Raw genomic sequence first — 27,628 nt, forward strand, 5'->3', positions numbered from 1 at the left:
ATGGGGGCCGGCAAGAGCAAACCCAAAGAGCCGGGCCAGCGCTCCATGAGCCTGGATGGGACCATTGGCACCGGCTCAGACAGCGGCCACTTCCACCACCTGGGCCCCGCCCAGCAGACCCAAACCCCCAACAGGAGCCCAGCGGTGGGTACCGGCAGGCGGGGGCATCAGGGGCAGCACCAACAAGCTCCAACCAACACACCGGAGCTGGCTCTCTTTGGCGGGATAGACCACACAGGCACGGTGACCTCACCTCAGAGAGGACCTCTGTCAGGTAGGTAGTATGAGCACTGGAAGGCAGAATAAAGGCTGGGAATAATAGTTTATTGATATCGGTACTGATACTGGTATGCGGGTGCTTGAGTCTTTTTTCTTTCTCCTACAATGCGAGCCTTATTTTTGCAGATTTTCCCATCCCCGTATATCGGCTATAATATAATCTTACTGAGAGGCTTCATTTTGTACAATTTGGCTACGGGACCATTGCTGGACTCAGCCTTACAACAGTCTGTTATGGGGCAACTGATCAACAAGTCCACTTTAACCCAGTTATCTAAGCCACATTTTTGTTAACCCTTCACAATATTTTTTTTTTTGGCATGGTTTAAAATGGATGGACAGTGCTGGTAATTGCCAAACATCAACAACACCATCATATCCAGTGTTTTTATTGTTGGTTACAACCACATATCGACACAATATGCCTAACAGCAGGTTACTGAGTAATGTGCTGGAACATGCGCGGTGACTTAGTTTGGAAGCATTGCAGATTGTAGTTGACGCTTGCTTTTAGCAGTTTTTCTGTCGAAAGATGGGCACAGGCGTTGTCCATTAGTCTACTGGTAGTTCACCCAAGTTGTACTTTTACGTTGTGGACTGCACAGATAAGGAACACATTTTGTACAGACAGTCGTCGTCCATAATTCAATAGCTTAACGTGTGTTTATGTGACCTCATGGCACCGATAAGAAGCACCGTTGGTACAGACTAAGTCGCCCCGGCTGGTACTTCCAGTACTGCAAAACTTTTGCTACTCAGTTACTATCCTTAGGATAGTTTCACGGTGCATAATCTGGCGATATAGCTACTAGCCAAAACACGGTAGCAGGTTTTTGTGCATGCAACGGTTGATAAGAATATGAAACGATATAGTCATAAGGGGATTTTTTTTTTGGTTCTTTATTGGAGTGCCACCTCATCTTTTCGGGGGAGAAGATTCATATAACTGATTATGGGCAGAATTGCAGAAGTGCTGTTGGGGGGGGGGGGTTTGTCAGGAGAAATGACTTGGGCAGATAAGGGACTTTGCTGTGACGTGGAAAATGTTTAATTAAGAGACGAATTTTTCGACTATTTAGAATTGGTCACGGAGTGAGAGCGATAAAACAAATTGGCTTCATTTTCTCCTTTTTGCATGGAAATAGAAGAAAGCACCGCCAGACAAGTTCTCATTTGGGACACAAAAGCCGTCTTGTACGCGTCATGTATTTGGGTTCTAGATGATCAGAGACAAAATAATCTGGCGTCTCGCAGTGCCCTTGGTCACGAGGCGTGGTAAAGCACGCACCCTTCCGGAGAGGGCTTTAGAAACGATGTCGGTCTGTGGGAACAACGCTTCGCAGGGTTGTGTGGTGCAGAATCGGGTTTTCAGGATCTGACGGGAAACAAGGTTGACATGGTGGTTTAGCGCTTGACAATGTTGCCTAAGACGCTGTTTCCCAAAGGGCGGGCCAGGACCCACAGGTGGGTCTCGGGGGAGATTTCAAAAGCGTCCCCAAATTATTTTCTAGAAGTCTTGTATGTAGTCGTGTGTAGCCGGCTCAGGTCCGTCGGAAAAACAGACATTGTGGTGACCCACGTCTATACATCGAGAGACATTCACCTAAGAGGCCGGTGTACCTTTAAGGGAAGAGGCGAGGGGTCAGATAATGCACTTCCGCTGCCGGTTCACAGTCAGTTCAGTGTCGTTGTGATGTATGACATGCTAAGTTGGAGCTAGTAAACTACCTCGACTACGTCTACTCTCACGTCTCCTGTCTCGTCGTTTTCTAACTCCACAACATGATGAATAAAAGATGAAGGGCGGCAGTGTTTAAATTATAAAAGCATGATGAATTCGGCCCCATTAGGTCCCCTGAACAGTTTTTTCTGGATTTCCCCCCCCCCCTTTTCTCCCCCCAATTGTACCTGGCCACTCATCCCACTCTTCCGAGCTGTCCCAGTTGCTGCTCCACCCCCTCTGCTGATCTGCTGACAGGCCTCCTCCCATACATGTGGAGTTGCCAGCTGGTTCTTTTCACCTGACAGTGAGGCGTTTCACCAGGGGGACGTAGCACGTGGGAGGATCACGCTATCCCCCCCAGTCCCCCCAACCGACTAGAGGAGGCGCTAGTGCAGAGACCAGGACACATACCCACATCCGGCTTCCCACCCGCAGACACGGCCAATTGTGTCTGTAGGGTCGCCCGGCCAACCGGCGACCCCCGTGTTGGTAGGCAATGGAATAGACCGCTACGCTACCTGGACCCCTTAACATTTTTAAACCCACTTGTCTAAGAGGAGCCTATCCCAGCAGTCATTGGGCGGCAGGCGGGGAGACACCCTGGACAGGCCGCCAGGCCATCACACAAGGCCGACACACACATTCACACCTAGGGACACCTAGGGACAACTTGGTACAGCAGATTCACCTGACCTGCATGTCTTTGGACTGTGGGAGGAAACCGGAGCACCCGGAGGAAATGGGATAGGCTCCAGCATTCCCGTGACCCCGAGAGCAGGATGAGCGGCTTGGATAATGGATGGATGGATTGTCCAAGAGGGTCCAGGGCTCACATCCCGGCCCTTCTATAAGGACTCTGTATGTTTTATCTGTGTTCAAATGGGCTTCCTCCTGAAGTCCCGACATGTGACGTGAATGAGATGCTACACTGCCCATACAGGTGTCACTGTTTAGTGATGGGTTTTGTATACGGTCCGCTTGATGGACTGGCGACCTGTCCACAGTGTCCAGCTCCCATGGGATCAACTCAGGCTCCCTTTTGACCCCGACCTGGATGAAGCATTATAGCCTGAACAAATGATCTAAAACAACAAGGTTCCTGTCAGTAAACTGCGGTTGTTTGTGTGTGAGAGGAGAATCGACGCTGACTGAATCACTCTCGTCCAATCTGAAGGACCACTTGAAAGCACATCCGCCCCGCCCCCCCCCTTGCTCATATTATCATGACACACAAGTTTTATTCAAGCCATTAAGCTGTAATGTGTCTAGACGGGCCAGATGGTTGGGGTAATGTGGTGCTTTCCAGAGATACCGGTGTGCATCAGACAGGACGGTACCACCGGCGTTCTTCCATGCATCTAATCAGTCTGGACAGTTCCCAGGTTTAGATAGACTCATTAACAGGGTACTGACACAGCTGCACACACACACACACAGATAATGGAGAGCCATAGATACGATGGCTTTGTTACCTCAGTGATGTTTTGGTACGGGTCTACATGTCGATATTCCCCGTCAGGGCTTTTGGCACACGCGCTGTTCGACACGCAGACAAAACGGTGGCTAACTGGTTTCTAACTGGATCTGTGACTGCAGTATGGGGTAATCTCACCATGCAAAGAAAAATGAGTGCTTAATTATGAAGGACTTCCCCTTTTTAAGTGCAACGATGTAAAGAATGTTACAGGGATAGTGGTGTAAGGGGAAGTACCGTTGGCCTTAAATACATTGTTCCCCTAAGCGTGTGCATTGTGTGTGTGTGTGTGTGTGTGTGTGTGTGTGTGTGCGTGTGCGTGCTTGTTTCCACTTCCTACAGGAGGTGTCACTACGTTCGTGGCGCTGTATGACTATGAGTCACGGACGGCGTCTGATTTGACCTTCAAGAAAGGCGACAAGCTGCAGATTGTCAACAACACGTAAGAGCTAGCTAGCACCTGTCCGTCTGTCTGTGTCTCCAGGGCCGCGGCTCGAGAAAGCCCGCGGAACCACGCACGCCTTCGCCCCCATATGTTCCACGTGGAGGGTTTGGGTTCAGAGCAGTCGCCTCGCTCCCCCAAGTAAAATCTGAATGCAGGATCTTGTGCAGCTGATACGCATACAAGCATATCAGCACTGACTCACACTCGTTTTGATGCACACAAACACAGAGAGAGACAGACAGGAGAGAGACAGACAGACAGACAGGAGAGAGACAGGGAGGGAGAGGGAGCGAGAGACAGGAGAGAGAAAGACAGACAGACAGAGAGAGAGGGAGCGAGGGACAGGAGAGAGACAGACAGACAGGAGAGAGACAGAGAGGGAGAGGGAGCGAGAGACAGGGGAGCGAGAGAGAGAGAGAGAGAGAGAGTGCGAGAGAGGGAGCAAGAGACAGGACAGTCAGAGAGAGAGCGCGAGACAGACGGAGAGAGAGGGAGTGAGAGACAGACAGAGAGAGAGGGAGTGAGAGACAGGAGAGAGAGAGGGAGTGAGAGACAGGAGAGAGAGAGTGCGAGACAGACGGAGAGAGAGGGAGTGAGAGACAGGACAGTCAGAGAGAGAGCGCGAGACAGACGGAGAGAGAGGGAGTGAGAGACAGACAGAGAGAGAGGGAGTGAGAGACAGGAGAGAGAGAGGGAGTGAGAGACAGGAGAGAGAGAGTGCGAGACAGACAGAGAGAGAGGGAGCAAGAGACAGGACAGTCAGAGAGAGAGCGCGAGACAGACGGAGAGAGAGGGAGTGAGAGACAGACAGAGAGAGAGGGAGTGAGAGACAGGAGAGAGAGAGGGAGTGAGAGACAGGAGAGAGAGAGTGCGAGACAGACGGAGAGAGAGGGAGTGAGAGACAGGACAGAGACAGAGAGAGACAGGAGAGAGAGAGAGGGAGTGAGAGAGACAGACGGAGGGAGGGAGTGAGAGAGAGACAGACAGAGAGAGAGGGAGCGAGAGACAGGAGAGAGAGACAGACACTGAGGGAGCGAGAGACAAGACGGAGACAGAGAGGGAGCGAGAGACAGGAGAGAGAGAGGGAGTGAGAGACAGAGGGAGGAAGGGAGTGAGAGAGAGACAGACAGAGAGAGAGGGAGCGAGAGACAGGAGAGCGAGAGAGAGAGAGAGAGTGCGAGAGAGGGAGCAAGAGACAGGACAGTCAGAGAGAGAGTGCGAGACAGACGGAGAGAGAGGGAGTGAGAGACAGACAGAGAGAGAGGGAGTGAGAGACAGGAGAGAGAGAGAGTGCGAGACAGACGGAGAGAGAGGGAGTGAGAGACAGAGACAGAGAGAGAGGGAGCGAGAGACGAGAGAGAGAGAGGGAGTGAGAGAGACAGACGGAGGGAGGGAGTGAGAGAGAGACAGACAGAGAGAGAGGGAGTGAGAGACGAGAGAGAGAGAGAGAGAGTGCGAGAGAGGGAGCAAGAGACAGGAGAGTCAGAGAGAGAGTGCGAGAGAGGGAGCAAGAGACAGGAGAGTCAGAGAGAGAGTGCGAGAGAGGGAGCAAGAGACAGGAGAGTCAGAGAGAGAGCGCGAGACAGACGGAGAGAGAGGGAGTGAGAGACAGGAGAGAGAGAGAGAGACAGAGCCATAGAGACTGGTCGACACAGGCAGACCTGGCTGCCTAGAGAAGACAGGCTGTGTCAGCTCTGTCCACAGAGACGGGTGGAGACAGAGCAACACTTCGTGCTACAATGTAGCACACATGAAGAGTTAAGACAGACAGACAGACAGACAGACAGACAGACAGACAGACAGACAGACAGACAGACAGACAGACAGACAGACGGAGATGGTAACCATGGTACTTTTCCAGATAACAATGTCTGCTCCCCCCCCATCCACCCATGAGAAAAGAACAGGAGTCAGTCGACGTTTCGTGTCATTCAGGGTGTCATCACCTCTTCCTCTCCTTTCAGTTTAGTCTTTTCTTTTTTTGAAAGCTCTGTTGCACTTCGTCATCAGGGAAGTGGAATTTCCACGCCATCTACCTAATCCCCCTTCAGGCAGAGAAGTCTTTGTTCGATTCAGTTTGCATCTGAGCCCCCTCCCAACCCCCCCCCCCACCCTCCCCCTTTATGCGAGACGTGTCGTGACACAGACCCGAGGATGTTAAAGATCTGGATGCAAAGCACAACGCCACATTACTTCAGGGGCAGGAGGAGGGAACGCTTTGAATGTTTAAATCCCCCAATTCATCCATCTTAGCACAGCGCTCATACAGGTTTCCCTCCGCCAGAACGACGGTAGTGGGGCGTCTGGGTGGTGTAGCGGTCTATTCCGTTGCCTACCAGCACAGGGATCGCAGGTTCGAATCCCCGTGTTACCTCCGACTTGGTCGGGCGTCCCTACCGTGTCTGCAGGTGGGAAGCCAGATGTGGGTATGTATCCTGGTCGCTGCACTAGCGCCTCCTCTGGTCGGTCAGGGCGCCTGTTTGGGGGGGGCTGGGGGGGGATAGCGTGATCCTCCCACGTGCTACGTCCCCCCGGCGAAACTCCTCACTGTCAGGTGAAAAGAAGCGGCTGGTGACTCCACATGTATGGGAGGAGGCACGTGGTGGTATGCAGCCCTCCTCGGATCGGCAGAGGGGGTGGAGCAGCGACCGGGACGACTCAGAAGAGTGGGGTAATTGGCCAAGTACAATTTGGGGAGAAAAAAGGGGGGGAAATTCCCCCCCCCAAAAAAAAGATCCACCAATTCGGCCATCTGAGCACAGTTGTCGTACAGGTTTCCCTCCGTCAGAAGGACGGTAGTGTCCTCTGGTGTGTAACCTGCGACTGCATCGCAGACCTGAGCTGAACGCCGCCGAATCCCTGTCCAGAGAACCGAACATCTGCCAGACGAAACCAGCCACGGGGACTTTTCACTTCGTTCAACAGGAGTGAAGGAGTGAGGAGGACAAATGCGCCTGGCGCACTTTCCTCCTCCGAGCCGAGAAACTCTGCATCGTATCCACCATTTGGGCTTTTGGTTGCAAGTGTTGTTCAGAACCAAAGACTCGCTTCACATTATTATAAATTATTGCTTTTTACTAGCTAGTTAGAGTGAGTCATTAACACTTTTTGTTGCACAATTTCTGCTGCCTCCCCGGAGTTGGCAGATAAATACATCAGTTTTATTCTCCGCCACCCTTCAGTCCTGCATGCTTTTTCTCTGAACGTGTGTTCAGGCTGTGCAAACGGGACATATTCGACTTTCTTACCCTCCTCCTGCTCACTTTGAAATAGACAGAATGTGAATGCTGTCAAATCTGACTTAATATTTCAAGTAACGGCTTGTTTTTATTTGCGGTTAGCGCGGTCGCCTCACAGCAAGAAGGTCCTGGGTTCGAGCCCCGGGGTCGTCCTCTGTGTGGAGTTTGCATGTTCTCCCCGTGTCTGTGTGGGTTTCCTCCGGGTGCTCCGGTTTCCTCCCACGGTCCAAAGACATGTAGGGCAGGTGACTCGGCCGTACTAAACTGCCCCTAGGTATGAATGTGTGGGCCCTGTGATGGACTGGCGGCCTGTCCAGGGTGTCTCCCCGCCTGCCGCCCAATGACTGCTGGGATAGGCTCCAGAGAGCAGGATAAGCGGTTTGGATAATGGATGGATGGATATAACTGATCTCGATAGTGATTGACACCAATAGCAATCAGTGACTTGAATGGCTCATATAAGTGCAGTCCATCCATCCATATCGGGGTTCCTCTATATCCACCGTTATTGGGTGGATGCAAACAAGACGGAAATGTAACACTCGAGCGCCGGACGTGGAAATGTATATATAAATAAGAGAACAGCGGCGGCGTTGGTGTGGGGACGTGAGGAATGTCAGTCATGATATTGTGTTTATCGGCGGCTCCCTTAGCATTTTCTGTTCCTCTCTCCTGTCTGAGCCTCGCTGCCTCGCCTCGCTTTGTCTCCCTGCTGTGTTTTGATGTGTCTGCTGTCTCTGTTCTCTCTCTCCCTCCCCCTCTCTCTCTCGTTTTCTCTCATGCTTCACGGTTTCCCCTAGGAGAAAGTACAGCTTCAGGTCAGTAATACTTAATGCGTTAAAAAATCTCAGGAAAGCTTTTTGTTCACAGTCCCGTAACCGATTCTTAAATTTGCTTAACGGTGCCCGTAGCGCAACTTGCTTAACGGAGATCGGCTCCCCCCCTCCCAAGGCGGAGTTATTGGTTTTTGCACTTGCTACGGAGCGCCGGGAAAACACCCGAGAGTTAAACGGGAAATTGTAAAATACAGGGCTGTGGATTGGAAGATTGCCTGTGTCTTTCTTTTCTCTCTATTCTGTCTCTTCGTTTCCGTCACTGCGAGTCTCCTCTTTGCTTCGCTCTGTGCACGTGTAGGTTAGATTGTCGAATGTGTATGTCTGACAAGCTAAAGCATTTGAGTTGAATTCATCCTCTCCTCTTTTTTACAATGGACACTGTTGCTCCTTGCGGCGAAATCGCCAGTAAGCTGTAAATAAGCCACATTAGATGAGCCTCCGGACATGGTGACCGACCTCGTCTTCGGCGCAGTCACAACAGTGTCTAGAATGTTCTGCGTCTTTGAAACACCTCTTCACACAAGCGGGGAGAGATAACTAGACCTCTGAGTGAACCTAGAGATGATGCGGTTGCCCAGTAACCGCTGTCACTTTCATCATGAAGGTTAACATCTCTCTCTCTCTCTCTCTCTCTCTCTCTCTCTCTCTCTCTCTCTCTCTCTCTCTCTCTCTCTCTCTCTCTCTCTCTCTCTCTCTCTCTCTCTCTCCACATTCCTCTCTGTCTCATTCTTCCCCCCTTCTCTTTCTCAATCTCTTTCTGTCTCTCTCACCCTTGTCTCGTTCCTTTCGGTCGCTCTCTTTCACAATTTTTCTGTTGCTCATTTCACACTCCTCTCACTCTTTTTCTCCCTCTATCCCCTCTATCTTTCTCAACCGCCCTCTCTCTGCCTCTCTCTCTCTCTCTCTCTCTCTCTCCATCCCCCTCTCTTACTTCTTTTTCTCACTCTCTCCCTTTGCCTCTGTTTCCCTCTCCCCCCCCCCGGCTCACTCCTCTTTCTTGCCCTTCTCTCTCTCGCTCTCTCTCTCTCTCTCCCTCTCTCTCTCTCTCTCTCTCATATATATATATATATATATATAGGGAAGGGGACTGGTGGCTGGCTCGCTCTCTGACGACAGGAGAGAGTGGTTACATACCAAGCAACTACGTGGCGCCATCCGACTCCATCCAAGCAGAAGAGTACATAACCCTTTCCTTCCCTCCATTCTACCTATCACTTACAAGTCTCGGTTGTTTATGTTCTTTTTTCTTGCCCCAAAAAAATCTCCGGCAGTTTTCCACACAACACAACCCTTGTAGTTTTATTCTCTAAAGCAGGGATAGGCAACATGGTCCAGAAAGGTCCGGTGTGGGTGCAGGTCTTTGTTCCAACCAAGCAGTTACACACCTGAGTCTATTAGTCAACCGATAGTCTTTGCTTAGGACCTCGATTTGTAGACTCAGGTGTGTAACTCCTTGGTTGGAACAAAGACCTGCACCCACACCGGACCTTTCTGGACCATGTTGCCTATCCCTGCTCTAAAGCAAGAGGATAATAATCCTCTTTCTTCCTCTTACTCTAGCCAATCATCTAATCGAGGATCACATATCATCGAAGCTAATAGCTAATAATTATTAGCGTCGATGATATGTGATCAGTATGATGTATAGTTAACTTATGGCAGGGTAGGTTCTGCCAGCAGTACAATGTTTTATTATCAATACAAAAAGTGTATAGGCCCACTTTTTTTCCTCCAGATACGCCGTTTTGACACATGTATTGTACCTGTCCAAAAGTAGCTCTACTTGCATAGCCGGTTCCACCCGCCGTTTGCTGGTGGCTTCCCGGTGATCTGATTCTCTGTGGCCCACTTTCTCAGGTGGTATTTTGGGAAGATAACTCGCCGTGACTCGGAGAGAGTCCTACTGAGTCTACAGAACAGACGAGGAACTTTCCTGGTGAGGGAGAGCGAGACCACGAAAGGTGAGAAGAAAATGATGCCGGAGTCGACAACAAGGCCCCTTAGCTAGCACTCCGATCTGTGTGGTCCTAAATTAGAGCTGGGCGGTCTTGACAAAATCAAACATAACTGCTTTTTTTTTTTTACTAAATACCTCAATATAGATAATGTGAAATCATTTCTGGGATGACTAGTGGTACTTTCATAACATACTTCCATGCAAGAAAATGTTGAGAAATGACCATTAGTAGTGTGGACATGAAGACCATGCAGGTGGAGACACTCATTGTTCCATGTCATTCAGCTAAAACAGACGAATAACTTCAGAAAACTGTATCACTTTACTGCTGTGCACCCTTTAAGACCAGGGGATGACAACGTTTAAGTTAAATCACTATATTATGAACCAAAATCCCACAACACATCTAGTCTCTCATCACAGTATCTTGCCCTACATTATCCATAACACTGTCAGTTCCAAAATGAAGAGATTTCTTTTACTGGGATTAAAAAAAAATACAGACAGACTGTTGGACACTTTCTTCACCTCTAGTTGATATTATGCGTCTATTTATGGGAATGAGCTTGGTGACATGTAGATATTCCTTCTTTTCTTTTTCATGAATGTTTTTTTCTCTGATAGATGGGTGCAACCACAGCAATACAAATGCATCGCAATATATTGTCTGACTTCTTGTTGTATTACCATATTGAAAACACCAGCCTGGCAAAAAAAAAGAAAGAAAGAAAGAAAACAGAACCTAGCCGAGCTGTGTAAAGAATTCGTAATGAGACAGAATCAGACACAACACAAATCTTCAGGACCAAGACAAAAACAAGCGAAAATTTAAAAAAAAAAAAAGCCCCTACGCACCTAGCATTGCATCGGAGTAGGCCAGAATACAAAACACATTGTCCAGTTTCTCAGTGGTGTCCGGTATTTATTAGATCCCTGTCTGGGTAAGACACGGCCCCCGTACTTCCTTAAAGCTGAACTGTGAAGTTTTCCCATGTAAAGCATACCAGGTTTGTTCACAACCCAGTTTGCTCAGCGGGGCTACTAGTGGCCAAAAAACTCTGCAGGTCATCTTTAAATAACTCTTCACTCTTCGTCACTTTATATGTGATCCATTCATAAGTTGCCGCTTTACACATCAGTCCAACCCATTTGTTAAAAGTAGAATTGTAGGGCGTCTGGATAGAGTGGCGGTCTATTCCGTTGCCTACAACACGGGGATCGGCGGTTCGAATCCCCGTGTTACCTCCGGCTTGGTCGGGCGTCCCCACAGACACAATTGGCCGTGTCTGCGGGTGGGAAGCTGGATGTGGATATGTGGCCTGGTCGCTGCACTAGCGCCTCCTCTGGTCGGTCGGGGAGCCTGTTTGGGGGGAAGGGGGAACTGGGGGGAATAGCGTGATCCTCCCACGCGCTACGTCCCCCTGGCGAAACTCCTCTCTGTCAGGTGAAAAGAAGCGGCTGGTGACTCCACATGTATCGGAGGAGGCATGTGGTAGTCTGCAGCCCTACCCGGATCGGCAGAGGGGGTGGAGCAGCGACCGGGACGGCTCGGAAGAGTGGGGTAATTGGTCGGATACAATTGGGGAGAAAAAATGGAGGGGAACTCCAAAAAAAAAGTAGAATTGGGGAATGTCCAGTGTTGTTAAGTTATCCTACATCTAGTTGTGGCCAAATGGCATCATACTCTCTAGCACTGTGCCATTTTGATATCATTTGCAACAACCCCAACAAACAGAATGGAGAGTTTCCTTATTTTCCTAATATGAATCTTAAAAGAATAAAACACAAAATGATGTTGGCAGAAAAAGGCACTATTTTTATTCCTGATTCGATAAATCTGCCTTTAATCTGCCTGAATAAACATACTGCGACCTCCCGCTGGGTCACAACCCCTTGGCTGAGAACCATAGCATCACATTCCCATCATGCCCCGGCCGTCTTCATTGTAAAACAGCAGGTGAATCTATTAAAGTCAGAAGTGCTGGCAGTCACACATATGGCTGCAGCACATGCACCGCATTGTAGGTCAGATTATTGTGAATACAGCTGAAGAACACTAGTTTGTATAGAAAGACGTGGCCAAATATCACTTTTGTATTGTTCTCCATCGACCTCTGTGTAATCTTAACACTGCAAAAAGAAAGTTTATCAGAGTATTTTATCTTGTAAGTCTCATAATGTTTACTTCAAGATGTTGCTGGTAACAGTTTCTTACTATACTGAAAGATATCATTGCTTATTTTTAAAAAAAAACCGTATTTGCTTCATGATAACGCGACTTGTTTCAAGACATTTACTCGAGAAAAAAAAGACGATCTCAAAAATCAAATTTGTTTTCCTCTTGTAGTGAAATTCCTCATAAGTCATGAAGTGCAAGGGCACTTCTTTGACATAAGCAATATTATCTGCCCGGTGAGGAACATTCACCAGCAGCATCTTGTAATGAGCATTATGGGGCTTAAAACGAGATAAAACACCTTGGCAAGCTTGTCATCTTGTACAGCGAAGGAAACGCCGACTTTCAAGTCTTTCGGTGTCTTGTTGTCGCCCAAAGCGAGCTTGTATTCATGTGACTCAGTCGGGGTCCTACTTCAGAAGAAGGTAGCTAGCTCTTTAGGGACCGGATTTGAAAGAAACAGAACACTCTAATTAAGATTTGTATTTGCCAACGTGCAAAAAAAAAAACCTGAAGCTTTGTTCTCTGCACTTTGGGCATGGGTATTGTCTCCCTTTTCACTAGGTTTGCGTCGGTTTCTATCGCCTCTGTGTTGGAGATAGGGGTCCACAGGGGGCTGGTTCCGGGTGGTGAAGGGGAAACGCGATCGAGCAGGAGTGGATTGTAGAGGGGGCGGTGAACGGTTAGGGGTGAATCACTCTGCCATAACTAGGTCAACCTAGGAGGGTGCTGGAGTTCCCCCCCCCCCCGGCTTTAAATCAATCTCCTTCCAACTCGTGCACACACGCAAACATGCACGTACACACACAGCGGGGGTGGAAGGGTAGCATAGAGGGGGAGCGAGAGGGAGGGAAAGAAGGAGTGTTTGAAAGGGGGAGGGATCAGAGCGGGAGAAGCTGGGGGCATGGGGTGTGTTGGCCTCTGGGTAACGCTCTGTTAGTTAAATGTAGGACTTTAAGGTGTTGGCAGGTAGACTGCAGTTCTTACACGGTATGACGTTGTGGTTCGATATGTAGGCCGAACGCCACCGTTCTTGTTTTTTCCAGGACTCGCGGCCCAAAGTCGGGAAAGCACACAACGTGTTATGGCCTGCTTCACGCCTGTAAACGAGGTTTAAAACATCCACTATCCAAGGTGTTCTTTAGACGCTCTTGTGCCTGTCTCTCAGAAGATGTGACTGGGACGGCGATGTGGTGCTAAATGAGTGGAGTACATGTTTGTTGTCTGTCCACCGTGTTGGTTTTCCTTTTACATTCTCTTCTCCGGGGGTAGAGATTGCAGTTGCTCTCTTTAAAAGACCTGAGATGGATGCTTGAAAACAACGCTTTCGATTTGTTCCAGCCAGTTTGGAGTATCAGGTGGGCGGCTCTCACCGCCTAGGGGAGGCCACAAGGAATGCCTCCGAACTTCGATGCAAACACTTTTGAGTGTTTTTATTTTATTGGGTTTTTTTTGTTTCTTGGTATTAATGGGTGGCACAGTGGTTAGTGCAGTCGCCTCACAGCAAGAAGGTTCGAACCCCGGGGTTGTCCAACCTTGGGGGTCGTCCTCTGTGTGGAGTTTGCATGTCCTCCCCGTGTCTGTGTGGGTTTCCTCCGGGGGCTCCGGTTTCCTCCCACAGTCCAAAGACATGTAGGTCAGGTGAATCAGCCGTACTAAATTGCCCCTAGGTATGAATGTGTCGGCCCTGTGATGGACTGGCGGCCTGTCCAGGGTGTCTCCCTGCCTGCCGCCCAATGACTGCTGGGATTGGCTCCAGCATCCCTGTGACCCTGAGAGCCGGATAAGCAGTTTCGATAATGGATGGATGGTATTTTTTATACCTTTATTAGATAGTGATAAAGGAGGCAGACAGGAATTTGGGAGCGGCGGGGGGAGGGGAGGGGGTATGACCTGCAACAGAGGTCGTCAGCTGGATTTGAACCAGTGACAGTTGCAGCTGTGTGACCATGTGGTATGCGCTCTAACCATTCGGTTATGGAGGCACCCCAAACACCGAGTGTTAATTTGGTACCATGACTGGAGACTGACGGCTTAACCTGATGCTGCTTACATTGAACACCACTCATCCGGTGCTACGGGGGGATTAGAATAAACAATCAGTTTTTATGCAAATGATAAAAATGATTTGCAAATAAGATTTCACCAGGTCCACTTAGTGGCTTGAAAGAGCCCCCCCCCCCCCCCCTACAGGAGTAGTATTGTTCATCATAATATAATTAAAGACCCATTTTAACCATGGAGAATTTTAATGATCTTTTTTTTAATATTTTAAATTATATTATATATATATTACATATTATTATATATTATAAGATATTGTAAATTAAATCATAAAGTTTTTATTTTTAGTTTTTAGACCCCAAATGTCCCTAAAACCACCCAGATAGCTTGGTTTTTTTTTTCCCACTGGTTTTTATTTAATGAGTCACTATGCTGTTCTGTTGTACAACATGTGACTTGTATCAGTATAATGTTAATGCGTCATTATGCGTCATTACTATTTTAATTTGCTGTTTGGGCGTCTGGTTAGTGTAGCGGTCTATTCTGTTGCCTACCATCACGGAGATCCCCGGTTTGAATCCCCGTGTTACCTCTGACTTGTTCAGGCGTCCCTACAGACCCAATTGGCCGTGTCTGCGGGTGGGAAGCTGGATGTGGGTATGTGTCCTAGCGTCTCCTCTGGTCGGTCAGGGCGCCTGTTCAGGGGGAGAGGGGGAACTGGGGAGAATAGCGTGATCCTCCCACGTGCTACGTCCCCCTGGTGAAACTCCTCACTGTCAGGTGAAAATAAGCGGCTGGTGACTCCACCTGTATCGGAGGGGGCATGTGGTAGTCTGCAGAGGGGGTGGAGTAGCGACCGGGATAGTTCGGAAGAGTGGGGTAATTGGCAAAAAAGTACAATTGGGGAGAAAAGGGAGGAAATTTAAAAAAAAAAAAAAAATTTTTTTAGGCTGTTTGCTGGACCCAAAAGACAGCCTTGGAATCTCACTCATGTAGTTGAAACTCTACAATAAAGACAGCCGTCATCACAAAATTGATTTCAGAGGCTGCAAAGGGTCTCACGGCCATAAAAAGGGGTCCAACATGGACCGACCCACACTGTTTGCTGTGGAGCCCCCGCTGTGTACTGAATACACAGGACGATGGCTCCCCGGTCTCGCTGTCCTAATCGGTCTATTCATTTCTCTATCTTCCGTGTTCACAGGGGCGTATTGCCTGTCGGTGTTGGACTACGACAACACCAGAGGCCTGAACGTGAAGCATTATAAGATCAGGAAGCTGGACAGTGGAGGTTTCTACATCACTTCCCGTACGCAGTTCACCAGCCTACAGCAGCTAGTCTTCCACTACCGCAGTGAGTACCCACCAACGGGGTGCAGCAATACAGAAATGTCCATGTTTGCACCGCTATTGAGATAAATCAATAGTTCAGTTAAACCTTATTTTACATTCTTTATGTGATTTTATAATGACCTACACAAGAACAATAAAACATGAAAAAAATACAATACTTGTAATTATATAGCTATATCTTTGGATGGATGGATAGCTGGATGGATGGATACAGATTGATCGATTGATTGATTGATAGAGATGGATTGATTGGTAGATATTGGACAGATAAGGACTAACAGATATTGATTTGACTCTTAAATAGGTTGATGGGTAGATGAACAGGTAGATACAGATATAGGTGGATACAGCGATAGATACAGATAGATATGGATAGATAAAGTTACAGATAGATGCAGACAGAGACAGAATATGTAGATATATATATATATACTCATGAGCCAAAACATTAATGGTAAAAGGTAAACGGACTGCATTTATTTAGCACTCTTCTAGTCTACCGACCACTCTAAGGTGCTTTACAATGTATGACTTACATTCACCCATTCACAAACACATTCATACACTGATGGCAGAGGCTGCCATGCAAGGCGCCAACCTGCTCATCGGGAGCAGTTAGGGGCTCAGTGTCTTGCTCGAGGATACTTCGACATGCTTTCTGGAGGAGCCCTACTAGACAACCCACTCTACCTCCTGAGCCATGCCTCCCCTGCCTAATATGCTCCCTAATATGATGACCACGCGCCTAATATGCTGTTGGTCCTTTGTGTGCCGCCAAAACACCCCGACGCGCCGAGGCATGGACTATACAAGACCCCTGAAGATGTGCTGTGGTATCTGGCACCAAAAAATTAGCAGCAGATCCTTCAAGTCCTGTAAGTTGTGAGGTGAAGCCCCCGTGGATCAGACTTGTCAGTCCAGCACATTTCACAAATGCTCAATTGAATTGAGATCTGGAGAATTTGGAGGCCAGGGCAACCACGCCCCACTACCACAGTGGCCTTGTTTGCAGATGATGTTATTCTGTTCACCTGTGAGTGTTCATAATGTTTTGGCTCACAAGTGTATATAGATAGATAAAATGAGTGTGTGGAGGTTTGACTATGAAAATTGTATGTTTAGGATAAAGACTTAAGTTCATGTCTGTGTCATTGTATATGGGTAGTGCTGGGGCGGTACACAAACCACACTCAGGGTAGAATGCAGGTTGTTCAATAATGTTATTCTCATACATAAATTTTTATACCCCCCCTCCCCTCCTCCAGAGCACTCAGATGGACTGTGTCACGCCCTGACTGACGTGTGTCCCGTGGCGAAGCCCCAGACTCAGGGTCTGGCCCGAGACGCCTGGGAGATCCCTCGGGAGTCCCTACGCCTGGACCTCAAACTGGGACAGGGCTGTTTCGGAGAGGTCTGGATGGGTAAGGACCGTTCTGTGCCCCTTGATGTCGCTTTTCTTTAATTTGTTTAATCCCGTAAGGAGATCCCGTAAGGAGCAGGGAGATTTGAAGGGCTGTCAGTGTTTTGGTAGGTCACGCTTCATGAATTTTATGGTATGATACCCATCTAATACAAGGTCTGGGCTGGAAAGATCTATTTCAAATGCCCCAAAAATTTCCAGATCTGTTTTATTCAAAAAGTAAGGCCATGATGACATTGGATACCTTTTAACGCAAGGCAAACTGTACTGCTTTCTTTTCCCCATCAAGCCTGATCACGCTTTTGGCAGCGAGAGGCATCTTGACGTTTCTTTGCTTGTTTTCTCATCCTAAATTATTTGATTTACATTTATTTTCATTCTTTTATTCTCTGTTTAGATTCTAAAGCAATTTTAAATTTACTTTTTATTGTATTTTTCCTGCTTGTGATTTGTTTTGATATGCTGCTTTATGAAGTAAAGTACTTTGAGCTGCATTTTATGTATGAAAGGCGCTATGTTAAGATTATTATTGTTATTATTATTGTTATTGTTATTATTAGGCAGCCACAGAATTTGCTGTCAGTGACTTGTGTGCCGGTGTTAATGATAAGAACTTAGACAACTCTTCCCATACAACTTATCCTTACTGATCTGTTTATTTATCTAAAATATGGAGAGGCAATGAGCACTAGCTTCAAACTCTATCTCCTCCATCTTTGTTGTAAACGATTCATTTGAGAAGACCCGCCCCTACACTTCTGACTGAACGGTGATGGAGGACGTTTTCTGCTCGAAGTTTAACTTTTCCATTTCAGGCATTCAGGGCGTTTCTCCAAAAATGTGAGGTACCCAGGGTGGCCAAACGGAGAACAAATACACTTTGAATCCATTGACAACATTTAGGAAAAAGGTGCCTCTCACTGCCCCAAAGGCATCCAATGCCATCACACCCTAAATTTACACAGGGAAAGAGGTCTTCCTGGCATGTTGTTCATGTGAAACAACCAAGATGTAACGTTGATATTGCAAAATTTGAATATCTTGGTCAAAGATGGCATAAGAAAGATTATGCCTCCTATACAGCATGCAGATGGCAAATAAAGAGTCTTGTAGAGGTCTACGGATGTGGGAGGCATTATCTAACAAGTATATAGATAGAAAATCTGCTGAGAAGTTCCTCCTGTTGAAAATCAAGATCAAAATAAACTTAATGTTCCCCAAGGTGAAATTTGGCTTAGACATGCATGGCTGGTACACAGTGAAGAAATCAGACAAAAACAACACAAAACTATACAGTATAAAGTGTGCTTACCATTGTAAGTGCCACACAGTCGGTTGTCTTCTATCTTCCACGGTTTAGAGTTTGACTGACTGCGTACAAAGGATTTTTATAATGGTTTCATTAAAGTCTATCTGAAGGGAACAGGTCAAGCTGTGACTAGAGTAAATGGTAAGGTTCTGAAATTATTTTCCTAGCCTGTTTTAATGACTGTCTGTAAGAAAATAGTCTGTATAGATGGCTTTTTTTCACCAGCCAGGTTAGATGGGACCTCAGGATGACCTTTGAAATTACCAAACTAGTTGGAATTCCGATGGCGGATGATGCTGTCAATGGTAGCAGGGCAGATGAGTAACATTGCTCTTTGCACCATCCCAAATAGCCTGAAGTCTGTGCAGCAAGTACATTTGTTGCTGGTGCTTTCTCAATCAGGTCTTCGTGTACCAACAGTACTCTTGGTTTTCTATTCTGCCATGTAGTTGGTTAGGTTCACAGGTTGTACCAGGTCTAAAAACTCCTTGATTCAATGTCTGGAATACCTGACTAATATTCTTAATGTTAAGAGTAGTAATAAAAACTGAGTTTGGCTGTGTTCAGCTTTATGTTAAGTTATTGAACCACGGTGTGGCAAGGCTTGTGCCACAGAAGGGTTCTAAGATGGAGGATGGACACGGGTTGGCGTAACACAGGGTTTTTATTTACAAGCTTTAGTCAACAGTCTATCCATCCACACGCTGCACAGGTCAGTGCTCAGTGGCACCGGAGCCTCTTTTGTCTGGCTCATTCTCCGTTCCTCATCTGTCCTTTCTTATGTTACCCTGTGTTTGTGTCTGTCAGTGTCAGTCCAAGACCCAGCTTCACTGCAGTATATAAAGCACAGGTTGTTAGAACGACACACCTGAGGGTTCACTCATCAACCTCGCTATCGCATCTGCTCCCCCACGACCCACGCCCCCGCCCTCTCTTCACTTACAGCCAAGGCTAAACCACACCACACTACCACATACCCCCACTACTCGACGCAGGCTGAGGCAACATCTGGCTGACAGCTAACCCCGCGAGCAAGAGAGGAAATCGGCCACGACTATCTGTGCCCCCGGCCTATGGACCACCTTGGACTTAAATGGCTGTAACACCAGTTACCAACAGGTGATCAGTACATTGGCATCCTTCATGCGGTGGGGCCAATGGAGCGGGGCATGGTCTAAACAGAGGGTGAATGAGCCCCTCAGAAGGTAGAAGTGGAGGGCGCCAACCATCCATCTGATGGCCCGGCACTCCTTCTCTATGACGATAAACTTTGCCTCTCTCTCTCTCTGCCAGAGAGAGACTAATCTACAGCACCGGATAATTGATTCCCTCCACCTCCTGGGACAAAACGGCTCCCAGCCCTCTGTCCGACGTGTCAGTCTGCAAGATGTAAGGGAGAGAGAAGCTAGGAGTGTGAAGCAGTGGCTCCCCACAGAGGCCTTGTTTAACCCTCTCAAACACCACCTGACACTGCTCCATCCACTGGACCAGATCTGAGGCAGCCTTTAGGGTGAGGCCGGTCAGGGGACTAGTCAGCTCCGCAAAGGCAGGGATGAACCACCTGTAGTAGCCTGCCAGTCCCAGGAATGACCTCACCTGCTTTTTCATCTTAAGCTGGCTGCAATCACAGCGGTTTTATCTATCTGGGACTGAACCAGCCCACTGCCTAAGTGGTACCCCAGATATAGTACCTCCTGCTGCCTGACCGCACACTAATTCGGGTTGGCCGTGAGCCCCACCTGCTTCAAGGAGTCGAGCATCGCTGCCACCTGTCGCATTTGATGGTCCCAGCTGCTCCTGGGGATGATCACATCATCCGAGCAGGCAGCAGCATACACAGCGTGTGTCTGCAGCACCAGTCCATGAGGCACTGAAATATGGCTGGAGCTCCGACCAGCCTGAATGGAAGTGTCATGAACTGGTACAAACCATCCAGCACAGAGAAAGCTGTTTTTTCCTTAGAATATGAACAAAGGGGAATCTGCCGGTTGCCTTTGGTTAAATCAAGTGTCGTAAAAAAGTGAGCTGAGCCAGTCCAGGAGTTCGTTGACTCACAGCAATGGATAGGCATCAAACTACACAGAATTGTATAGACCCATTGGACTTAAGCACAAAGACGATGGGGTTACACCAAACACTGATAGACTCCTCTATTACTGCCATTTCTAGCATGGCCTTGACTTCTGCCTGAACAGTTTTCTTTTTGTGTTAAGGCAGCCGATATGGATGCGAGTGCACAGTCACACCTGGAAATGTTGCTATGCAGCGCTAAATGAGGTTTACGTTGTCCTGACATGGGGGAAAACACATCAGCAAAATACTGTTGCAACACGGCAACCTTGACTGTCTGGTGGGGCGAGAGATGGTTCTCGTACCTCCAGCCCCAACTCATCTGTATCTGATACCACCATGGCAAAAGAAACCGGGACCACCTCTCTCCATGTTTTTAGGTGGTTGAGGTGGTAAATCTGTGTTGCACCTCCCGTCATTACACACGACCTCATAGTCGACATCCCCCACTCGTCGTGTGACCACAAAGGGTTGTTGCCACCTGACGAGTAATTTGGAACTGGATGTTGGAAGTAATGTCAGGACTTTCTCTCCTGGTGCAGATTGATGCAGTCCTGCTCCTCTGTTATACAGGCGCTGTTGACGTTCCTGGGCCTGGAGCAAATTCTTCCATGACAAATGCCGAAGTGTATGGCGTTTTGCTCTCAGGTCCAGAACATACTGTTCTTAGTTTTTACTGGCACTTGGACCACTCTCCCAGCTTTCTTTAATCAGATCCAACACTCCTCTCAGCATTCTGCCAAACAGTAACTCAAAGGGGGGAAAACCCCGTGACCTTGGGCACCTCCCACACAAATAACAGAGGATCCAACCATTTATCCCAATTGCGGCGATCCTCATGCACAGAGTGCGAATTATACAATGACAATTTGGGAGGTCAACTTTTTCTCTTGGGCGTAAAGGGAACCAAGTACAGCGCAGGTGTGTGCTTCAGTGAACTGAAGTCTTACAATTCTTACATGTCTTTATGCATGCTCAATAATCCAGGTAAAAAATTCAAAAAAAGTTGAATCGGCTCATCTATCTATCATATCTATTTGATGATAGAACTAACTGGAGAAATTAACTAACGTGCATTCCTGTATGTATTCCTGCAGGTACGTGGAACGGTACAACGCAGGTGGCCATTAAGACCCTAAAGCCCGGCACTATGTCTCCTGAGGCCTTCCTCCAGGAAGCCCAGGTTATGAAGAAACTGAGGCACGAGAAGCTGGTCCAGCTATACGCCGTAGTGTCGGAAGAACCCATCTACATTGTTACAGAGTATATGAGCCACGGTAACACCCTTATATATACAAACACACACACAGGATACAACACACAGGCAGTATTCATAACGTGTGCTTCCTAATATTCAGACACACTTCTTGGACTACTTCACTAAGCGCTGCTGATATTACAACTGCAAAAAGCTTGTGACGGAAGTGTCCCTTTTCTAAATTAAAGCACCTGCGGTATCAACCATAACGCAGAGGACTACGTGGTTGAAAATCTTAGAAGAGAATGAAATTTATCTTTTGTATGCTGGTTTTCCACGCCGCGTTAGCAGCAGTTGTATTTCTGAAGTTTTCTTTTTCCCTTTTTCTTGCCGATAGGTAGCTTACTGGACTTCCTTAAAGGAGAGACGGGGAAGATGCTCCGTCTGCCTCAGCTAGTAGACATGGCCTCTCAGGTAAAGTTACTCAAATTGTTCTTGGGTTTGGTGTGTTTGAGACTGAATGTAATATAAAGCACCGCCTGCATCTACCAACAAGGCGTCTTCAGAGTCCGAGGCCACTTGGATTAAGTGCATTTCATAAACTGAATAGATACTGATGAAGGCTTAAATGTCGCGTCGCTGCACTTTATTATTCATTTTCAAGTTTATCTTCATATTTATCAGAATTATTTTCACTTTGGGGTGGCGCAGTGGTTAGCACGGTTGCCTTACAGCAAGAAGGTCCTGGGGTTCCAGCCCCGGGGTAGTCCAACCTTGGGGGGGGGGGGGTCGTCGTCGTCGTCATCCCAGCTTGTCCTCTGTGTGGAGTTTGCATGTTCTCCCCATGTCTGCGTGGGTTTCCTCCAGGTGCTCTGGTCACAGTCCAAAGACATGCAGGTCAGGTGAATCGGACAAACTAAATTGCCCCTAGGTATGAATGTGTATGTGTGTATGTCGGCCTTGTGTGATGGCCTGGCGGCCTGTCCTGGGGGTCTCCCCGCCTGCTGCCCAATGACTGCTGGGATAGGCTACAGCATCCCCGCGACCCTGAAAGCAGGATAAGCGGTTCGGCTAATGGATGGATGGATTTTCACTTAGTAACCTTGTTAATCATTTTATGAACAGATTTACTTTGCCTTTTGTACCTTTCCTCCCTTCTTTCCCCTTTTTTGTTGCTCACCTCAATTCCTGCCCCCCTCATTAAACTCCCCCGCCTCATGCTTAATGTCATCGCTTTCGTTAACACTTTTTTTTGTGCTGTTTGCAGGCTTGGCATACAACACAGGGAATTTGCATGCCAATGTGGCCTAGACAGAGATAATCTGCAAGTGGAGCTCAGGTTCTCCACCTGCAAAGGCAATTTTTATTGATTATCAAGAACCGCTAACAATAACTCTGTCCTTCGGATGATCTGTGGGATGACAAGAGCACGGGGTTTTTGTTATACATTGACAGCCGCCTCACAGCAAGAAGGTCCTGGGTTCGAACCCGGGGTTGTCCAACCTTGGGGGTCGTCCTGGGTTGTCCTCTGTGTGGAGTCTGTGAATCGGTCATACTAAATTGTCTCTAGGTGTGAGTGTGTGTGTGTTGGCCCTGTGATGGACTGGCGGCCTGTCCAGGGTGTCCCCCCGCCTGCCACCCAATGACTGCTGGCATAGGCTCCAGCATCCCGCGACCCGAATTCGGATTAGGGGCTTGGATAATGGATGGATTTACAGTCGCCACCGGTCCCCCTCTTTCACATGTTCGATAAACAACCAGTCGGCAAGAAACAAACAAAACAAAAAACATTCCACTTCCATTACATTAACACTTTACACCGCCTTCTCTCTCCTGACTCACAGCCATGTCTTCCTGGTTCTTATTCCTCTGACTTAACCCAAAATAATATTGCTATCTTGTTTGTTTTTAGGAAGACGGTTTCTTCCTTCTTCTTTTTCCTCTTTACTGAATACTCACCACTCACACGGCATCCTTCACATATGATGGTAAACATGATCATGAGGGATCTAGTAGGACACGCAACATTTTTCAGATGTATCATCAAGTAGTGCTCGGACATCAGTGGGGTAATTGGCCAGATACAATCGGGGAGAAAAAGGGGTAAAATTCAACACAAAAAAAAAAAACTTGCATAAAGCAAATTACTAAAGTATTTTCTTTCTTTTTTAATGACGTATAGCATTACGTTTACAGCACAAATGTTTTTTATTCAAAGCGATGTAAGATAGTCTACGGGTTACTTGTTACTGGCAATGTCGGAGTACTTTAAATTTAAGCTTACTTTAAAGGTTCTCTCTGGTCCTGTCTTTTCCCATCTCTTTACTATGCATATCATATATCCTTATTACATAGCTTATTCACTCGTTTTTATTCAACCGGATAAATGCTGTGGGCGTGATAGATGTGGGGCGTGCGGCACAGTGGTTAGCACGGTCACCTCACAGCAAAAAAGGTCCTGGGTTCGAGCCCCGGGGTAGTCCAACCTTGGGGGTCGTCCCGGGTCGTCCTCTGTGTGGAGTTTGCATGTTCTCCCTGTGTCTGCGTGGGTTTCCTCCGGGTGCTCCGGTTTCCTCCCACAGTCCAAAGACATGTAGGTCAGGTGGATCAGCCGTACTAAATTGTCCCTAGGTGTGTGTGTGTGTGGGCCATGTGATGGCCTGGCGGCCTGTCCAGGGTGTCTCCCCGCCTGCCGCCCAATGACTGCTGGGATAGGCTCCAGCATCCCCCGCGACCCTGAGGGCAGGATAAGCGGTTTGGATAACGGATGGATGGATAAATGCTTTGAAATGTAAAAAATATTCCCTCCTCTCTCCATCCCCTCCAGATTGCGGCGGGCATGGCGTACGTGGAGCGGATGAATTACGTGCACCGGGACCTGCGGGCCGCCAATATCCTGGTGGGAGACAACCTGGTGTGTAAGGTGGCCGACTTCGGCCTGGCCAGACTCATCGAGGACAACGAGTACACGGCCAGACAGGGTAAGGCGCACATTCACCTGCCCAGCCATCATCTCCGGGGTTGAGGCGCAGGCGTCCAAGATAACATTTATAAGTGGGGAAACGGTGTTCGTGAACCGGCTTTACACACCGCACAAAGGATGATGCCGTGCAAAGGTTGGAGAAAAATGATTTAAAAAAAAGTAAAAGGATGACACTCAAATTCATGAAGCGTTCATTTTTGGGCGGCAAGGTGGCCCAGTGGTTAGCGCTGTCGCCTCGCAACAAGAAGGTCCTGGGTTCGAAACCTGGGGTTGTCCAACCTCGGGGTGGGGGGGGTCATCCCAGGTCGTCCTCTGTGTGGAGTGTGCATGTTCTCGCCGTGTTTGCGGTGGGTTTTCTCCGGGTGCTCCAGTTTCCGTCGTCACACGTTTATTTCAAGATATTTCTCGTAAAACATTCTTTCCCCACTGGCAGATAATATTGCTTGCTTCGAGAAAGTGCTCTTCTTTCAAGACATTTACTCTGAAAAGACTCTCATATTAAGTTTCCTGTCAGACTTCTTTTGCTGATTAGTGAAAACTCCTTGTAACAAGTTGTGTAATCACTTTCTTAAAACAAGCAATAACATCTGCCAGCAGGGGAAGAACATTTACCTAGCAATATCTTTAAATAAGCATTATGTGACTTAAAACAAGATAAATTACCTCGGTACAGTTATATTTTTTGCAGTGAAAAGAAGGTAAAACTGCTAACAGCAGCACTGATAAGTGTGGGAATTATAACTGACATGTGCATGGATGGTACATCAGAACGATTTGTTATTATTATTTGGTGAAATACTGCATGTAAGATGGAGCTGACTCTATTTTAAATTGTCTCGGTGCTTCAGGAGCCAAATTCCCCATCAAGTGGACGGCGCCAGAGGCCGCGTTATATGGACGTTTCACCATCAAATCGGACGTGTGGTCATTTGGCGTGCTGCTCACAGAGCTGGCCACTAAAGGCAGAGTCCCTTATCCAGGTAAATCCACCCCGTGTCCATCTACCAGCTAAATAATGCATCCCTTGACAAATCCATTAAAATGTCTTCCATAACGAACCGTTTTTGGTTTGGCGCCGTGCCGTCATTTGTCTGGACAACGTGCTTATTTCGAAAAATATTTATTCTGTTGAATGAATCTGTTGATATAGAATATCTACCTTTACATGTTGGCCACAGTAAAATACATTATTTCTGTCAAAAAACAGCAAAAATCCCCTGGGCAATAGTTTAATATTATTGTCTGTCATCTTTCAGTGGTATTTTATCATGAAGATATTTGGATATTATCATGTCATGATACACAATTTTGTTGTCTAAATTAAAAATAATGAGAGTCTGCTTTGTTTCTAACTTTCTCACAAAATGAGGCCTGAAATATTTGTGGTCGTATTGTTTGACTAATTGAAAACTGGTTTTGTTTTTTACCAAACGGTTCAATGAGATGAACCTCGGGTGGACCCTTAAACATGGCATTTTTGCACATGTATGCAAATATTGTGATATATATGTATATATATATATATTGGGTAAAATTCAGTTCTGATTTTCATATTTTTTATATTAACCAGCACGGCAAACACAAGCAGTTATTTTTCTATTTTTTTTGCAAAAAAATGGCTTATTCAAAAAAAGAAATTCATAGCCCATTGCAATTGCGAATAGCCTAGTTAGTATAATTTATCACACTATGTTCCCATATTATCCGGTTTCCTCAAGCTGTGTTTTTGCATTTGGAGGGATCGTTGGCCTATAAATTTAAATGCATTTTATTTAGGTGCATTTTATAAAATATGGATTGCGAGTTAAGTGCGCTCTTTGCGACCGCTGTAATTTAAATGCATTGGAAACATGCCGGCGCAGTAAGAAGGAGCTTTTCCTCCATTTAGGTGCAACTGGGAACTTCCTGGAGAGAGGAAAGAGGGAGTATAAATGGGGAAACGACTATAAATTACTATTGGTTGGCGCTTCGCTGCATCATTGGAGCAAAAAAAAAGTTGAGGTCGGCTTTCGTTTGTACAGCGCGCCATGTCGGACATACGTTCGTAGCTTCATGTTTCCAACTTTCATTAAAAATAACTTGTGGGGGCATCCGGGTGGTGTAGCGGCCTATTCCGTTGCCTACCAACACGGGGAACGCTGGTTCAAGTCCCTATGTTGCCTCCAGCTTGGTCGGGTGTCCCTACAGACACAATTGGCCGTGTCTGCGGGTGGGAAGCCAGGTATGTGTCCTGGTCGCTGCACTAGTGCCACCTCTGGTTGGTCAGGGCGCCTGTTCAGGGGGAGGGGCAACTGGGGGGAATAGCGTGATCCTCCCATGCGCTACGTCCCCCTGGTGAAACTCCTCACTGTCAGGTGAAAAGAAGCAGCTGGCAACTCAACATGTATCAGAGGAGGCACGTGGTAGTCTGCAGCCCTCCCGGGATCGGCAGAGGAGGTGGAGCAGTGACTGGTACAGCTCGGAAGAGTGGGTTAATTGGCCGGATACAGTTGGGGAGAAAAAGGGGGGAAATTCAAAAAAAGAAAAGAAAAAAAGACTTGTTGCTCTGTTGCTGTTAATCTTAATGTCACATTAATTAGACTTGTAGTTTTTTCCCCAGTTAAGAAAGCCTGGTCCTTCTTTAGCAGAGGACGGGGGATAAGTTGGCTGAAGACTTTGCTCCTTTATGAGGTAACTACATATTTGTATGCTCTCTCTCTCTCTCTCTCCCCCGTTTTTTCCCCTGTTATATTTGCCAGGCATGGTGAACCGTGAGGTACTGGACCAGGTGGAGCGCGGCTACCGGATGCCGTGCCCGGCAGAGTGCCCGAGCTCCATGCACGAGCTCATGCTCTCCTGCTGGAGGAAGGACGCTGAGGAGAGACCCACCTTCGAGTACCTGCAGGGCTTCCTGGAGGACTACTTCACCTCCACTGAACCCCAGTACCAGCCCGGGGAGAACCTATAGAGACCCCTTCACCCGACCCTGAGCCTGGCAGGCGAGAGGCCTCCAGACCACAGAAAGAATCTGCACTACCAACCTGGAAGGAGCGTCCGCGGGAGGACCCTGGACGAGAGGCAACGACGTCCCATCTGGAAGGACACCTTAATAAGATCTCCTGTGAAAGTCCGACTTAAGTTCTTCAGTGCCATTAAAGAAAAAAAAAAAACATGGAAGACCTC

At 47.5% G+C, this 27,628-nt stretch overlaps 1 protein-coding gene across 1 annotated transcript; it reads left to right on the forward strand.

The window, feature by feature from the left end:
• On the forward strand, window positions 1-27,628 carry LOC130108462 (proto-oncogene tyrosine-protein kinase Src-like). Its single transcript, XM_056275395.1, has 11 exons — window positions 1-274; window positions 3,819-3,918; window positions 9,075-9,173; window positions 9,854-9,957; window positions 15,338-15,487; window positions 16,752-16,907; window positions 21,383-21,562; window positions 21,881-21,957; window positions 24,311-24,464; window positions 25,315-25,446; window positions 27,205-27,628. The coding sequence occupies exons 1-11, from the start codon at window positions 1-3 to the stop codon at window positions 27,411-27,413; spliced, it is 1,635 nt and encodes a 544-aa protein (XP_056131370.1). The 3' UTR covers window positions 27,414-27,628.

This window comes from Lampris incognitus, chromosome 2, assembly GCF_029633865.1.
Source record: "Lampris incognitus isolate fLamInc1 chromosome 2, fLamInc1.hap2, whole genome shotgun sequence".
In the NCBI taxonomy this organism is placed as follows: domain Eukaryota; kingdom Metazoa; phylum Chordata; class Actinopteri; order Lampriformes; family Lampridae; genus Lampris; species Lampris incognitus.

Bases quoted from the DNA above. Each gene is read 5' to 3' on its own strand.
- LOC130108462 (XM_056275395.1), top strand. From the start codon at position 1: ATGGGGGCCGGCAAGAGCAAACCCAAAGAGCCGGGCCAGCGCTCCATG. The intron at 3,919-9,074 runs GTAAGAGCTAGC...ATATATATATAG, and splicing joins CTGCAGATTGTCAACAACAC to GGAAGGGGACTGGTGGCTGG. The intron at 21,958-24,310 runs GTAAAGTTACTC...CATCCCCTCCAG, and splicing joins TAGTAGACATGGCCTCTCAG to ATTGCGGCGGGCATGGCGTA.